At 38.8% G+C, this 15,849-nt stretch overlaps 1 protein-coding gene across 1 annotated transcript in view; it reads left to right on the top strand.

Annotated features, from left to right (window-relative positions):
- The window catches only part of LOC114666487 (E3 ubiquitin-protein ligase TRIM39-like), a 61,436-nt gene extending 48,262 nt beyond the window's left edge, over positions 1 to 13,174 (top strand). Inside the window, exons 8-10 of the mRNA XM_028821382.2 lie at positions 3,599 to 3,752; positions 3,910 to 3,936; positions 11,847 to 13,174. Of these exons, the coding sequence (XP_028677215.2) occupies positions 3,599 to 3,752; positions 3,910 to 3,936; positions 11,847 to 12,391 (726 nt within the window). The 3' untranslated portion in view covers positions 12,392 to 13,174. The remainder of the gene's footprint in view (positions 1 to 3,598; positions 3,753 to 3,909; positions 3,937 to 11,846) is intronic.
- Positions 13,175 to 15,849: the final 2,675 nt, after the last annotated feature.

Raw genomic sequence — 15,849 nt, 5'->3', positions numbered from 1 at the left:
ATCATCATCTCATAACAGGCATAAGTTTCAAGTTTGTTATTTTTCTTTCTAGCCATTTTAGCTCTAGACCGTCCTCAAGAAACTGTGATCCTTTGAAAACCACAGATCAAAATTTTTGAGGAATCTAAAGCTTTTGTTCCTCTCCCATAGACTATTTAATGAAATAATATATATATATAAAATATTTTTTAATAACCACACTTATATTAAGTTAAAAAGTGTACTAAAAAGTAAAAAATAAGTCTCTCATACATCACTCGTAAAATAAAAGGTGGGCACTTTTGCTAAGATTTTAAGAAGTGTTTCTTGAATGTTGATTGATGAAAAGAATGAGAATGATCAGAGGAGGAAGAACCGTGGAGACCAGAGCTGCTCTAATTTTAAACGCTTCATAAGTGATAATAGAAAAATTGACAACACGTATGTAAAGTATCTTCTAACACAATAATTATGTAACAATGATGTAATTAGGCAGTATGACCATGTATTTACTATGTAATTCAAATAATAGGGAAGTCCAAATTGTTTTTCTTATTCAAATTCAGATTGCAGCAGGTACATAGGAATTTCTTGGTAATAAAGCCTACTTACATTGTAGTCACATGAGTAATGACAGTGTAGGTTTACTGAAATACGAGACCCTCAGTGATAAGTGTTGCCAATAGATTTACTAGAAAATATGACTAATGAGGTCAAATTAAAAGTTTGGTTTAACATGGATGTCTTTGAGGTCAAAAATATCCCAATATAAATTATAGGCGTTTTCAGACATCTTCAATTAAATGTAACATGTTTCCTTTAGGTGTGATGTTGTGCCAAGTTCTGGTTTCAAATCCTGCTCTCGCCTGATGTCTGCATGGAGTTTGCATGTTCCTCCCTCATCAACAAAGGCGTGTGTATCAGGGTGGTCAGAAATTTTAAACTGGCCTGAGTGATTGTGGTTGTGTGCTTGGACAGGCTCTACAGTGGGACTGCCACCCTGTCTAGAAATGCTTCCTGCTTTGTGCCCATTGCTGCCAGGATAGGATCAAGGCCCCCATGATTCTGAATTGGATTAAATGGATTTGAAAACATGTGTATGTATAGAGTTTTCTGACTTCATAGATGAATTAAACAAGATCAGTATACACTTAGAAACAGTGGAGTGCAAAGGTCCTACTGTAAGTAGTTCATTAGAAAATGGTCTGGCTGTTGTGAACTGGAAACCCCATGTCTAAATTAAACTTAATATAAATTTTATAGTTAGTAAATTAATCTTTCATTATAAATAGAATATAGTGTTAGGTTGATTAGTGGGGAAGCCTTACAGCTTCAGTGATCTCATTTTCATTACTGGCCAAACTCTTTCCTGTGTCACTGGGAGATTTTACAGCTTAAATACTACCTTCTTCCTTACATACTTAATTATAATTAGTATATTTAAAAGAATATCTGTGATATCGATATCAGGTTATGGCGCTTATTTTTTTTTTTTACATTTATCTGCTCTAATTCTGTGTAATGACAGTGTGTTGGTGCTGTCATTTTGGATTAACACCACATCATGTGTCAGATGTTATGGACCCTTGTTATCCTTACAGTTTTCCTAGTTCTGGTAATACTTTGATGCCCCCAAGACACTCAAGAGATCTAATCCCACCAGAGTGTCTTGGTTCTGCCTCTTGGTTTTCTGAAGGTGGGCTTTAGCTTGGACACCTTCTGTGAGAAGCACACATGAGGCACCCTAACAACATACTCAATGCATCTCAACCAGCACCTGTTGATCCTGGAGAGGACAGACTGATGAGACCAAGAGGACACCATCATCTGCAAACAGCAGTGACACAACCCTTAAGTTCTCCAACTGGATATCCTCCACACCTCAGCTGTACCTTGATGTCTTGCTCAGGAAAACTCTGAAGAATTAGCAAGACAATATGTTCCCCTGGGGAAGTCCATCACCCATACTGAACAGTTTTAAGTTAATGACAAATGTGCAAACTAACTCTCAGGGACTGAATAATGTCACACAGGAATGGTTGCCCTGGAATTCTCTTATTATTGAAGTACCTTCAACAAAATACAATGAAGTCACAAGCTTTTTCCAAGACCTTCAAAATTTGGTGCAAGGGGAGAGAATATGTCCACTATTCGACAGGAATGATCGTTACTCCAAATCGGTCCTCCTGAATATAAGGTTCAATTGTCAAGACACAGTCTCCATTCCAGTATCCCAAAAAAGGTTTTACCAGGAAAGATGAGGAGTATGACCATTGGTATACACTATCTTGTCCTCTGAAGAATGTACTGTAGGTACAGTTTTGTGGAACAGTATTTCAGTTCCCTTGAAATTCATCATCATTTTCTGCATGACAAGATTTGTACACATACTTATTCATTCAGTATTTTAATATGACCTCCTATGCTGTAAGAATACATTTCCAAAGTCAAAATAATCCATTTTCTGCAGAAATTTAACTAAGAAGAAAAATTCAGAAGGTAGTGCTTGCCCAAGTATTCAAGCTCTACACTTTAATACTTTGCCGAGAACACTGTTGCTGCAATAATAGCCTTCATTCTTCACATTAAAAACACTGAATGAAGAAATGTGTATAAATCTTTTGTCATGCAGAAAATAATGATGAATTTCAAGAGAAATGAATATTATTGCACGTCACTGCAACCACCACCGCCCGTAGTCTTCCTATCTGAAAGGCACTGTCCTAGCCTTCCATACAATACAGAAGAGACAAAGTTAGACCAAATATCCACAGCTTTCAGCATTTCTGGCATCTCTGCTCTCTCGCCATGAACAAGAGTTTTAATCGTCACAAACAAACCTCAGCTACAGAGATGGACCCAACCCCATGCAATGCTTTTGGCATTGCCCCCTGTGAGACTTATGAGCTCCTCAAAGTACTGCTTCCATTTCTCAAACGTCCCCCAGCTTAAGTGAGTATTTCCTCACCCATCCTGAGAACAGCTACCCTACCTGAGTTATTGAATGGTTTGCCTTAGAAGATGTCTGAAAGTCATTCTCCTTGGCCTTATCAAACTCCACCCATGTCAGTTTTCACTTCAGCCACTGCTGAACACTTAGACATTCATCACCGATCATCAGGGAGTTGATTTTTTTTTTAATTTTGGAATTGTTACTGTCATTTTTTGGCTGTTACCGAAAGAGTCTTGTTAGAAAACATTCTGAACATGTTTATTTAATTTCTGGAACAGTGTCTATTCTCATTGCTACAAATTTTTATGCTCATTCACGGACACGCCACGGGGTTAGTACGATGCTTCGAACTGCAAATAAATTTTGGATCAGCTATAGAATAAAAACAAAAAAATGGCTGAAGCAATGGAATGAAAACACAAAATAAAACAATAGATTTTAGTAATGACTCTGTGAAAGGATATGTTAGTTTTGGTGCAAAAACAAAAGAAATAAGGAGGTTTGTTTTGGTAAGGAATGGGACTTTTGGGTAGCATTCTAATCTTGATTGAAGGTTGGATAGTCTTATAAAGAAGAGTACCTGAGTCTTACACACGCAATTGTTTTAAATATATTAAACTATTATCCTGGTGGGGATTGTACTCTTTGTATTTTCTCTCCATTCAGAAGGAACAATCTGTATGTGAACCTTCGAACAGTCAAGACCTCGATCCCGTTACTTCATCTGTTGACAGTGACCTACTGCTGGGCGTCTATAGAAAAGCATTTGGTGAACTCTCAGACATGCTCAGAGTCAAACTGGAAAAAACAACAGAAGCAGGTCGGTATGTGCATGTCCTTATGTAAAGATCTCTAACATTCCAAGTAGCTGCGTTTCTTCTTGTGACCAGTCCAATTTCTGTATTTTCTTTCCTTTTATATAATGTATATTCCTTTGATTGTAAATATTGGCCCAATCTTCTTTTTCTTAATTACAGACATGGCCCGGATGCAGAAATATGCAGGTACACTCTTCTTAATTATTCGGACTATGAGGAACAGCATATCTTCAGTCTAAAAAATAAATGCAACCCGGATATCACACTAACGCATTTTCTTATGTGGTACTCATAGGATATACAGTGACATCACTTAATGATTGTCCAAACCTATTGGAATACTGAGCTGTGTACTGTTTGTACCGATTTTTTTTTATTTGGAAGAGACCTCCAGATTGCTACTATTTTAAAAAACGTTGAATCTTTATCAGGCTAAACAGGGACAAACATGGTCCAGTATACACTGCGATGCAATGTTGTGCAAGGTATTGTCTGGGAAGATCCTTGCTCTTGAAGGATTAGGAACAGTCAAGATTGGTCTGGGAAACTGCTAGAATACAGTATCTAAAAATTGCTTCAGCAGGTTATTAAAAGAAAATCAAGAATATGTTTCAAATTTGAAACACAGTGTGGAGACACAAAAAATAATTGGCAATATGATTGCAGAAGGGAAACAATTAATTTCTTGAAAAGAAAAATTGAAGTGTCTCCTTAGTAAGTAGTACAATCTACTTATATATATATATATATATATATATATATATATATATATATATATATAAAATCCTAAGCCTAAAAGTGCAACAATTTTGTGCAATGATTTTATGTCACTTTTTTGTCACGCTTTAAATCGGGCTTATTTTAAAACCTACAGTTTATATACATGTTTGGTATCATTCTTTTCAGAATTTATTGAACGTTAATGTGATGTTGTTTGATTTTCAGATTCTTATTCCGTTTTTAAATTATAAATTAAAAAATATCAAGAACTCACATCCCATGAGACGAGACTTTGTGCCAAGAGATTTAACCATGCCCGGGGCCTGAAATAAAAGACAGAGTAGGACAGTTGCTGTACAGACTTTTAAATGTTCAAAGCGCTGTGCGAGATGCAGATCACGTGCCACAGCAGCAGTAGCAAGCCAGCAGCTGATCAAGCAAAGAGGAGGTAAAAAAAAAAAAAAACTATTTGTTTCCCATTGTATTACCGTTTAAGAGGGAGTTTCAGATTAGAGACCGCGTCTCCTTAGGGTGCGTTCAGCCCCCCTCTTCACAACACGAGCAACAGAGACGCGAAGTGACTGACCACATAGCGCAGCCCCTTTGGGGTTGGGGGGGGTTGAGGGGGTTGGCGAAAGAGGCAAGCAGGAGGAAAACACACTAGTATATTATAACACAGGAAGCTAGTTTAGTTGGTAATTATCAGTGTCATTTTTTTGAGCCCTGAAAGGTGACAGCGTGGGGAACCATCCAGCTCACGCACCTACAGTCACTCTTATAGAGCAAATTTAGCTTCCTCAGTTGACGTAACCTGTACGTCATTGTGCTGTGAAAAGAAAACATAGTACCTAGAGAAGAACCCATCTCACCCTAGCTGCATGACTGTTGAATGTTTCAACAAGTAAAACACAAGACTTAGGGTTGTCATGGGCATCACCATAGCTTTTTTTCCACAAATTGCTGCCATGACTTTTACCAGCCATGCATGCCCTACAATTACTCAACTAGAATTGAGTACTTAGAAAAATCAGAGGGCAGTTCTGATCCCTCCCTGATCCCCCTTCCTACACTCCAATGACTTGAGCTTTACTGAGTGGTAACATAAGGTCTTGCCACAAAGGTGTTCAGTAATTTATCTACCAAACTGTGAAAATAAAAACTGCTGGACAAACTCCCCTCATTACTTTTCAATGAAATCCCTCTTGAATACAACATATGTGGTCCACTTTGCCTTCAATGATTTAATCCCCTTGAAATAAGAGGGCTAATCTTGATCCCCCAGCCAACCCATTACTGTCTCATTGAGGTTATAATCATTGGGAAAACATTGGAATTTCATTAAGCTTTAAAACAGAAGTCAATCATGGTGGGACCTGTCTGGACTAAACAGTATAGGTGGTTAAACTCAATGTGCCACATTCCCTGATGGCAGCCTCTGAAATTTGGGATTTGTGGCATGGTGCGGTGCATTGTCATGAAGCAATAACATTCCTGCTGACAATTTCCCACAACGTTTCTGTTTGACAGCTTCATGTCATGACTTCATTGTAAAAGCATAGGTTTCTCGAGTGATGGTGGACTTCTGTGGCATGAATTTCAACAGCAGAACACCCTTCTGCACCCCAGAGAACCAACCACTGCACATAAAATTCCTTGTGGGTTGGGGACCCCTCATGCTTCCATTGCATGGACTCTTGTTTGGTTTCAGGGTCATGGTGGTGAACCCACATTTCACCCTCAGTAACAATCTGTGACAAAAACTCAGTGGGACTTTCCCTAAAAAGGTCCCAAGTTCTTGTGACTGAATTCCTGGTGACATGCTTTCTGATCCTTTGTCAGCATTCGGGGAACCCATTGGAAACTAACCTTTGACATCCTCAGATAAGTACTGTATGGCTGATGTGTAAACTGCGCCAGCTGAAATGCCTACCTCATGGGGTATAATACTAACCCTAACCTAACGATCTTCCATTATCATGGCCTCCACTTTTTGGCACATTTCCTGTCAAGATAGCCTCCACCAGATGCCCCATAAGTGGGGTCATTCACTCGACCCAAAACTTCATCTTATAGTACGAAGATGCATTATCACCACACATAGCATTCAACCACTCATGGATCGACCCCATTAAAATTGCTTGACCCAAATCTTCATCTTATAGTATTTTGAAAGGCACTATGTAGGCACCTGACCCGACACAGACTGACAATGGAGGCATGTGAAAACTAAACAAAAAGATGAAATTTTTCTTCACCTTTGGGGCACGTCTTCCCCGTGTCCCACAGGCAAGACACAGTCCCAAAAGCACACCAAACAAAATAAAGCAAAGCGCCAAAACAAGACACACTCTTCACCACCACTGCTCCCAGCAAGCGTTGTCCTCCTCCTCCCGACTCTGGCTTCTGGAGTGGTGGCTGTTGGCTTCTTATATAGCCCACCCAGAAGTGCTTCAGGTGATAATTAACCTAATTCAGGCGGCACTTCCAAGTGTGGCCGCTTTCCAGCCCACACAGGCTCGTTAAGCAATGCAGCTCCTCCTGGCGGTGGCCACGGAGCCCAACAGGGATAAGCTCCGGTATAACATAATTGTGGACGTAATATGCATCCCATGGCTGCCCCCACCCCGGATCCAGTGCCAAAGGGGCGCCACAGTACAAAGGTGCATCATGACCACACACAGCATTCCACCACTCATGGATTTCCTTTGTCTTCTTCTTCTTCCCTGCCTTTGTAAAGTATTTAATGATGCAACAATGCTCCCATTCTGTTAATTTCTTAGTTGACTTGCCTGCAGATTTGTCTGCCATTCTCTCTCCGAGTGCTTGATAGGAAATTACATCAAACTGCATGTGTGGCATACCAAGAGACGTCTTGATCTCCAATGACAAGTTCAGATTTGTAACACAAATACACAATACTCGGGTAGATAAATTATTGATCACCCCTCGTATAATGCCTTTATTATGGCAAATTTGTGTAGACTTACAGATTAACCTCTAAACATTGCCTTGCTTACATCCATTTGTTAGGTAAGGACATTGTGCAGTCTCTGGTCTTGTACTCAGCTTGCATTTAATTCTTCATGGACAAAAATCTTCCTTGGACACATTTTGTGTCCCTGTTTTAGGTACTGTCACTCCCTCTTACAGGCAACATCGTGGCACACTCTGAGTGTTCAATGAGTGTGGTGGACTACATCACTTCAGATAGGAAAGAGAGGCAACACAAGTCTCAAATGATTCAATAAATCAATCAATAAAACCTCCAAGGGGGCACTAATGAATCAGTCATGACAGCAGTTTAGTGGCAAAATAGTCACAACTATAGTGTTCTGTAAATTGGCTTATCTAAAAAATAGCTTTTCTAAGCATTACAGAAGTTTAGCTGTAGTGTCCCATTACACAGAATATTAAGGTACCTGAGGAAGTGTGTGTGTCAACATACTATAAACAGACAGTGGTAGTGATGGGCAGACAAAACCCTATTAGCAACTTATTCTTGATTGCAGTGGTGGCTCGTAGCTAAAATTAGTGGGGGTGCTGCTCCAGAAAATTTGTAGCCTTTGTTTTAAAATTATGTAAAGGAAACAAACATGTATAAAAAGAAAATTTATTCAGAAACCGAAAAAAAATTAATCAAATAGAATAGCTGGAAGCAGGATAATAATCTAATTCTACACTTTATCACATTCAAGAATATAGTACACGGTTTTTAAGCACAACACACACGGAGTAAAAAAAAAAAAAAAAATACACTACCTTCCACCAGCACACCAGGGTCGGCACTGCAGGAGCGACAGTGTTCTCTCTCCCTCGCAGCCTCGTGTGCAGCTTCCTGTGTGCGCATGCGCACAACAACCAAACACCACGCCATTGGAACTGTGAAGCGCACAGTTCCATACAAAGATTTTTGTATATTTTCATAAACTGGGGGATGGCTACTGACATTAAGCTTAAGGATTATATATTGTACAAGTATAAACAAAGAATTAAAGAAAAAAGGACTCATTATATTAAATGTTATCGATAATATCAAGTGGAAATAGGGGGTGCTGCAGTTCCACAGTGCCTATACCCGATCCGCCACTGCTTGATTGTCCTCGAAAAAGATCCAAATGTTCAAAGTTTCAAGTGGTGACATTTGGTGGTTTGCAGAAATAATAGCAGTCATGAGCACAAGACAGTGAGAGGAAGAATCTCAGCCCCGTCCTGATGCATAGTTTCAATCTGACGGGTGCATCTTATGATAATAAAGTGTTATTAAAATGGCTGCAATAAATGTACATTAGTATGTGTAACAGTTTTCCGCAATGAAATAAAGATGCAATTTGTTGGCATAACAGCACCGATTATAAATGAAAGATTATGTGACAAATTTTTAATGCAAGGGGGACTTTTTTCTGTGAGGTAGTGTGAAAGATTAATACTTTTACAATCGGTATTTGGGGAATAATAGTACTAAGAAACAAAGAGGATCAAGTCAGGGTTCAGGAATGTGCTTTTGGAGCAAGACTAAGTGAAAGGGACATTATATAAAGGGGTTTAGGGCGTTTGTCTATGATATTAATAACACATTATTCATTCCACTACTGACAAATAGTAGAGTATATTGTCAGGTTACAGCACAAAATGTTCCCACAATCTTGATTGCATTTTCCCATTTCTGGACTTCACATTTAATTCGACTTCATATTTACAGTAATTCAATATCATCTCTGTATGAAAAAGGAGTAGTAGTTTCACATTCCCTTTTATAGCATCTGAGATAGCTCACAATTTTAAAGCAGTTACACTACTCCCAGTGTTTCAGTGACACCATCAATCACATGGTAACGGGACTTTGATTCAATGTGCAATAGCAGGGTCCTTCATTAAAGCGTTGAGATCCTGGGGTCAAACGTCCCACTCCTAGATCGTGGATATGCACACTTTTGAGTGACGTCTGGAGTGTTGGCTTTTACATTCAAGAAATTTGAGTAACAAACTGAGAAAAATGAATCTGAGGAGTTGCCCTGTGCAATGAGAAGAACAGTAGACATACACATATACCCCGGCTGAACTTGGGGTGGAAAAAAGCAGAGGCACATCTTTGGCAGAAATTAACAGTGAAAAAGTTCAGACATCTTTATTTGGTCCTTTAATTAAAATAGGCACGAGTGTGGATTGCGAGTGAGCTTGAGTTTAGTACAGCAGTTCACATTTTTATTAGAAAATAGATGAGAATTTGCCTTTGTTGCTTAGTAAACACTAGACTTATTAGCTTAAGTGCCAAAGTTATCTATTTTATGTGTAAACTTGTTAAGCAAATTAGTCTTGTATATTTTTGATAAACTAGGGGGCTTTGCCCCCTGCTCACTTCACTCGTTAACCCCCCGGTCTGTGCTACACGCCAGCTACTTTGCGTCTCTGCTGCTCGCGTATGTGGATTTCACTTTCATCAAACAACAAATCTTTTAATTCTCGTGGATGTGCCTCTTCATTGGCAAGAAACACTGCTTTTCCCTGATGGCAACACAAATTAGACGATCTACAAGTCTGTGACTTAAAGTTTAAATCCGAACAATATTTTCGATCTCTGTTCGCTGTTTCGTTATTTCACTGAGTAATAATTTCCATTTGTTTGCGCGAATGCAATCTTTATAATTTTTTTGAGACTTGCGAATTTTAGTATTTCCATTACCTCTAACCTGCTCTGCATGTGTATCGCGTCAACATTTTTGAATTCTTTACGATGTTCTACTTTGTCATCTACTCTTTGTCTTTTATTTTCGGCCCCTGGCGTGATTAAATCTCTTGGCACAAAGTCTCGTCTCGCAGGACTTGAAAGTATCTCTCTGAAAAAGTCTTGTCTTGTCCCAGGATTTTTTTTTTATAATAGAGGGACATCATTTTATTATAATTGTGGTTTATAATTCTGACAAGCATAAGCTTTTATGACATACACTACATACACCACTGTAAGGTTGCATAGGGTTGCGACTCACCGTTGTATTTAATGGGAATCGGTTGCCTATCGGCTTTCATTGGGTGCCACGGCGATTCTCACAAGGGTGGTGATCCCCCTCCACCGATCTCGCGTTATAAATGGAGTCTCAAAAGACACTTAGAAGGGCAAGATAGGGTCACAAGAAAAAAAGTTTAAGAAACCCTGACATACCCTATATGGTCAAAAGTTCATGGTCACATTTCCAAATTATAGCATTCTGGTGTTTTCAGCTGCACCCTTTGTTAACGGTTGCACCATATCAAGCACAATGCCATGCAATCTCCATTAACAAACACTAGCAGTAGGATGGGTCATACTAAAGAGCTTAGTGCCATGAAACATGTCATCGTCGCAGGATGCAACTTCGCCACAAGTCAGTATGTGAAATTTGTGCTCTGCTAGATCTGTTCTGGTCAATTGCAAAGTGTTATTATTTTGAGGAGGAGGAGTCTAGAAGCAACTTTAGCTCTGTCACAAAGTAGTAGACCACACAAACTCAGATTGGGGCCACCCAATTCTGAAGCACATAGCATGAAAAAAATGCCTATTCTCTGTTGCATCACTCACATCAGAGTTCTAAACTGCCCCTAGGAGGAACATCAACACAAGACCTGAGTATTGAGAACTTCAGGAAACGGGTTTCCTTGGCCAAAAAGCTGTACACAAGTCTAAAATCGCTATACGCAATGCTACGCGTTGGCTGGACTGGTATGAAACATTTCACCATTGGACTTTGGAGCAGTGGAAATGCGTTCTCTGGAATGATGAATCACATTTCACTATCTGCCAGTCTGACGGATAAATCTGGGTTGGCAGATGTCAGGAGAAAGCTACATCCTATACTGTGCATAATGCCTACTGCAAAGTTGGGTGGAGGAGGAATAGTGGTCTGGGGCAGTTTTACAGCCATAGGATGTGTGCCGTATATCACTCAAATGAATTAACTGCCTTGTACTTGGGAGGCAGGTCCAAAATATGGCAGAGCGATGCTCACCCAAAGCATCTCAGGCACCAGCCTTGTAATAACGATTTCTACCCTAGGAATCATATCCATTTGCATACTGTTCTATTCAAACACACTTTGTGAACCAATCTCAGCCAGAACTCTACTGTTCAGAATATACATTTTCTACCAAAAGATTATTGTATTATTAATGTGGCAAAAGATCTCTTCTTTTAGTGATCCGTATAGGACAGTCCATAATGTTGAGATGTTACCTCATATCATCCGATGCAAGAAAGTGAAATTTGGAATGGATTCATTCATCGTGTACTGTTGTTTCAACATGCTATGTTGGTATAAACAGCATCATATAATTGAAGTCAAACAATATGTATATTTATATCTAGCTGCTCCCAATTTGTTTAATAATGTCTTCTAATTTCACAGTGCATCTAACTCTGGATCCACATACGGCTAGTCCGTCTCTTACTTTATCAGCAGATGGAAAAGAGGTTTGCTATGGTGACGCGGAACAGGAGATCCCCGACAATCCATTGAGATTTGATATTTTTTTCAGTGTCCTAAGCAAAGAGGGCTTCACCTCAGGGCGACACTACTGGGAAGTGAAGGTTGGGGAAAAGACGGACTGGATTTTAGGAGTTGTCAGAGAGTCTATCAACCGAAAAGGAGACATTGAACTGTGTCCTCAAAATGGATATTGGACTGTGTCTTTGTGCTATGGGAGTGGGTACTGGGCTTTCACTTCCCCTTCTACCTTTCTTGCTCTGAATATAAAGCCCCGAAAGGTGGGGGTTTTTCTCGATTATGAAGAAGGTCAGCTGTCATTCTTCAATGTGGAATCCCAAACTCACCTGTATACTTTTATTGACATATTTACAGAAAAACTCTATCCATACTTTAGTCCTTGTGCTAATGAAGATGGTAAGAATGCAGTTCCTCTAATCATTTGCACTACCTGTACTAGAAAGTAATTGCATATGTTCATATTGATTGAAAATGCACCACCAAATAGTGGTGGTCTTTGATTTTAGTACAAAAATATTCCACCAAAAGTCGAAAATAAATGTAACAAGCTCACAAAATTGGATGATGGAGGACTTGCTTATGCAGTATGTGTTTCAAATGCTAGACCTCCCTGTTCTTACTCCTGACTTATTTGTTCATAAGCATAAAAACATTAACTATACTGCATTTGCCACAGACTTGTCTATATTTTAAGTCAGACAAGCATACATTGACCCCTGCAGACATTCCAATGGCAAAAGCAGAACAACATAATGAGGAGTACTCTTTGTATAACCAGTGGCAACCTTTCTGTAAATTCCAGTTTCATTTTCTCTGACACTTTGAGATATTTCCAACCCTTTATAAATATTTTATATAGAACTCTTTTAGAGGGCTATAGACTTTTTGCATATACAAGAGTTAATTCATAAAACACTAAGCTTCATGTACATAGAACATATGGTACACATATTTGTAAACACGTTCTGACATTTTAATGCCTGTACTTTTTGGTTGAAAATTACTACTACATTACTACTGTAATGCTGTTTTATTTAAAGATGTTTTTCTCAATAAATATTTTTTTTTTTTTACTTTTTTTTTTTTTTTTTAACTGTCCATGAGAACAAAACAGGTAAACGTGCTGAATGTTTGTCCTTGAGCTTTACCGATGGTCATTACAAAGGCTGGGCAAATCAAAAAATGGCCTTCTCTTAATTTTAAAAGATAATGTTTGGTGATTAGTAGACTGATCCAGTGCAGGTCAAGAATCTTTTTGCCCACCAGGTTGCCTCTACCTAAAGTTTTTTGCATTTCCAGAACCAATAAGGTTATACGAGGGGGGACCCAAAAATAACCGGAAATATTTTTAAAACGTGTTTAATTTAATTTTCTGTACAAACTACAATTAGTCTGCTTCAAAGTGCTCTCCATTGGCGGAAATACACTTATCTAACCGTTTGTTCCATTGTTCGAAACATTTTTTAAATTCGTCTGAAGTAATGCCCATTAATGCTCTGGTCGTTTCTTGTTTTACTTCTTCGACGTCAGCAAAACGCCTTCCTTTCAAGTCTTTTTTCATCCGAGGGAACAAAAAGAAATCACACGGAGCTAAATCTGGTGAGTAGGGTGGGTGGTTCAGGGTTGTCATACCGTTTCTTGCCAAAAATTGGCAAATGCTGAGAGCAGTGTGAGATGGAGCGTTGTCATGATGAAAGAACCCACAAATCAGGGCGTTTCCTTCTCACACTGTTGCGCAACCTACTTTTACAAAAAAATTCACTGAACACAAGCACAACCTTCCAGACTGATGGCACTTGACAGACTGACTTGTGAGGAGTGTAACTAGATCGCCCTGGCGGCCCAACCACGTATTACAAGTACCAACCTAACAACAACAAAATTCCGGTTATTTTTGGGTCCGCCCTTGTAAGCTGTTCATTAAAACTAAGATCAAGGTTTTAGCCACATTAATTTGCAAGTACCGTATATACTTGTGTTTAAGTTCTCCCGCTGATACATCGGGGCTTGATTTTTACGGTATAATTTCCTGTATTTTAAAATGTCGGTCGTATAAGTCGAATGCGGAAAACTCATGCTATTGGTCCAAGGGATTATGATATGCTAACGCCCACCTGAAAGAGTAACCACGGAGCACACGCTAATACCCAAACTATTCTGAAGCAACAATTGCACTGTTTTGTGTTTTTTGTATCTCACACTCTCATACACCTTTTATCATAAGAGTATCCCTTATCTACGATGGAACGTTCGATCAGAAGAAAACATGAAGCTGGTTTTATATTAAAGTCATTGAAATGGCGAAAGAAATTGGTAACTGCACTGCTGCAACAAAATCCGATGTGTCTGAGAAACTGGTGTGAGATTGGAGGAAGCAGGACGATGTTTAAAAAAAAAAATCTTTAGTGTCATATTTTTGAATGGTAGCACAAATTCAAGACCCGACTTAATACCAGAGTATATGCGATAATCAGACAGATAGTTGCGTTTTATATTCAGTATATAGATATACCAAATAAACAGTAATGGAGGGCATGAATGTGGCAGCTACTCTCCCTACTTGATCTCCTCTCCAACCACAAAACAGATGAAAGTGCTAAGGATCCTGGGTAGATGAGCCCCCAGTGGTGATTTAAAGTAACAGATCAAAAGGCACATTAGAAATAGAAGCTGGTGATCGAGAGTGATCCAGTTCTAATAGTCATATATATTTTGTACACCTGACAATGCTAATAATACTAATCTGACCATTTTGATATGTTGCTTCCAAAAAAAGCTACATACTCATTTGGAGACTTTTTCTTGTTTCTTACTACCTCCAGCACAAAAGCTGTACTCTATTTACAAGACACAGAGGTATAAATGATCAATGTATTCAATACATACTGTGCAACAAACACCAATAAAATTAGCAATAACAAATAAATCATGTAGCTTTTGAAGAGTTACTTAAAACAATTTGCCAACTTTAAACCAATGAGGTGTTAATATGAAAATCACAGTGCAATCTTAAAGTTTGAGCTCACCTTGACTCTTCTAACCCAGGACAGTCCTTATGACAGAAGGCCTGCACACATTTTCCATGCTTATTCCAAAAGAAGACTCTTTATTAAAATTATAATACAGTACTTTGCAAACCTTTAACTCCTGCTTTCTCCTAACTTTGACCAAAGTTGTAAACCTAGTCAATATACTACAAATTACCAAACCCTGACTACCTACCTCTTCTGTATGAAGGTACTCTTATAGGAAGGTCTTCTCTACAGGATACAACAATGGAGGTCTTGTAAGGTCAAAGTTTAAAAGCATCATCTTCAAAATTGCACAATGTTTATTAAAAATATAAAATACATTGAAAATGCAGACTCTATTAATATAATCAATTAAAAGTACTAAAAACATGACATTATGTAGCTATATTACATCTCCTGAATGTTTGAGGTTTACCCTATTTACAGCACCATATTTGACATCAGCACCTGATCCCTGTTGATCCTTACAGGTAGCAGACCCCAATATCTTCCCTGCATTTGATGTACACTATATGGACAGAAGTATTGGGACACACCTCTTAATTATTGAATTCAGGTGTTTCAATCAGACCCACTGCTACAGGAATAAAAAAATCAAGCACCTAGCCATGCAGTGTCCATTTTCAAACAAAACAAAATGGGTCGCTCTGAAGAGCTCAGTGACTTCAAGCGTGATACTGTGATAGGATTCCACCTTTGCAATAAGAAAGTTTGTGCAGCTGCATACAAGCCTCACATCACCAAGTCCAATGCCAAGTGTCAGATGGAGCGGTGAACATGTGTTCTATGGAGTGACAAATAATTCTTCTCTGTTAGGCAGTTAGATGGGCAAGTAAAAGTTTGGCATATGCCAGGAGAATTTCACAAGCTTG

The sequence above is a fragment of the Erpetoichthys calabaricus genome, chromosome 16, assembly GCF_900747795.2.
Source record: "Erpetoichthys calabaricus chromosome 16, fErpCal1.3, whole genome shotgun sequence".
In the NCBI taxonomy this organism is placed as follows: domain Eukaryota; kingdom Metazoa; phylum Chordata; class Cladistia; order Polypteriformes; family Polypteridae; genus Erpetoichthys; species Erpetoichthys calabaricus.
The sequence above is the reverse complement of the archived record's forward strand: the minus strand, read 5'-3'. Positions and strand labels throughout refer to the sequence as shown.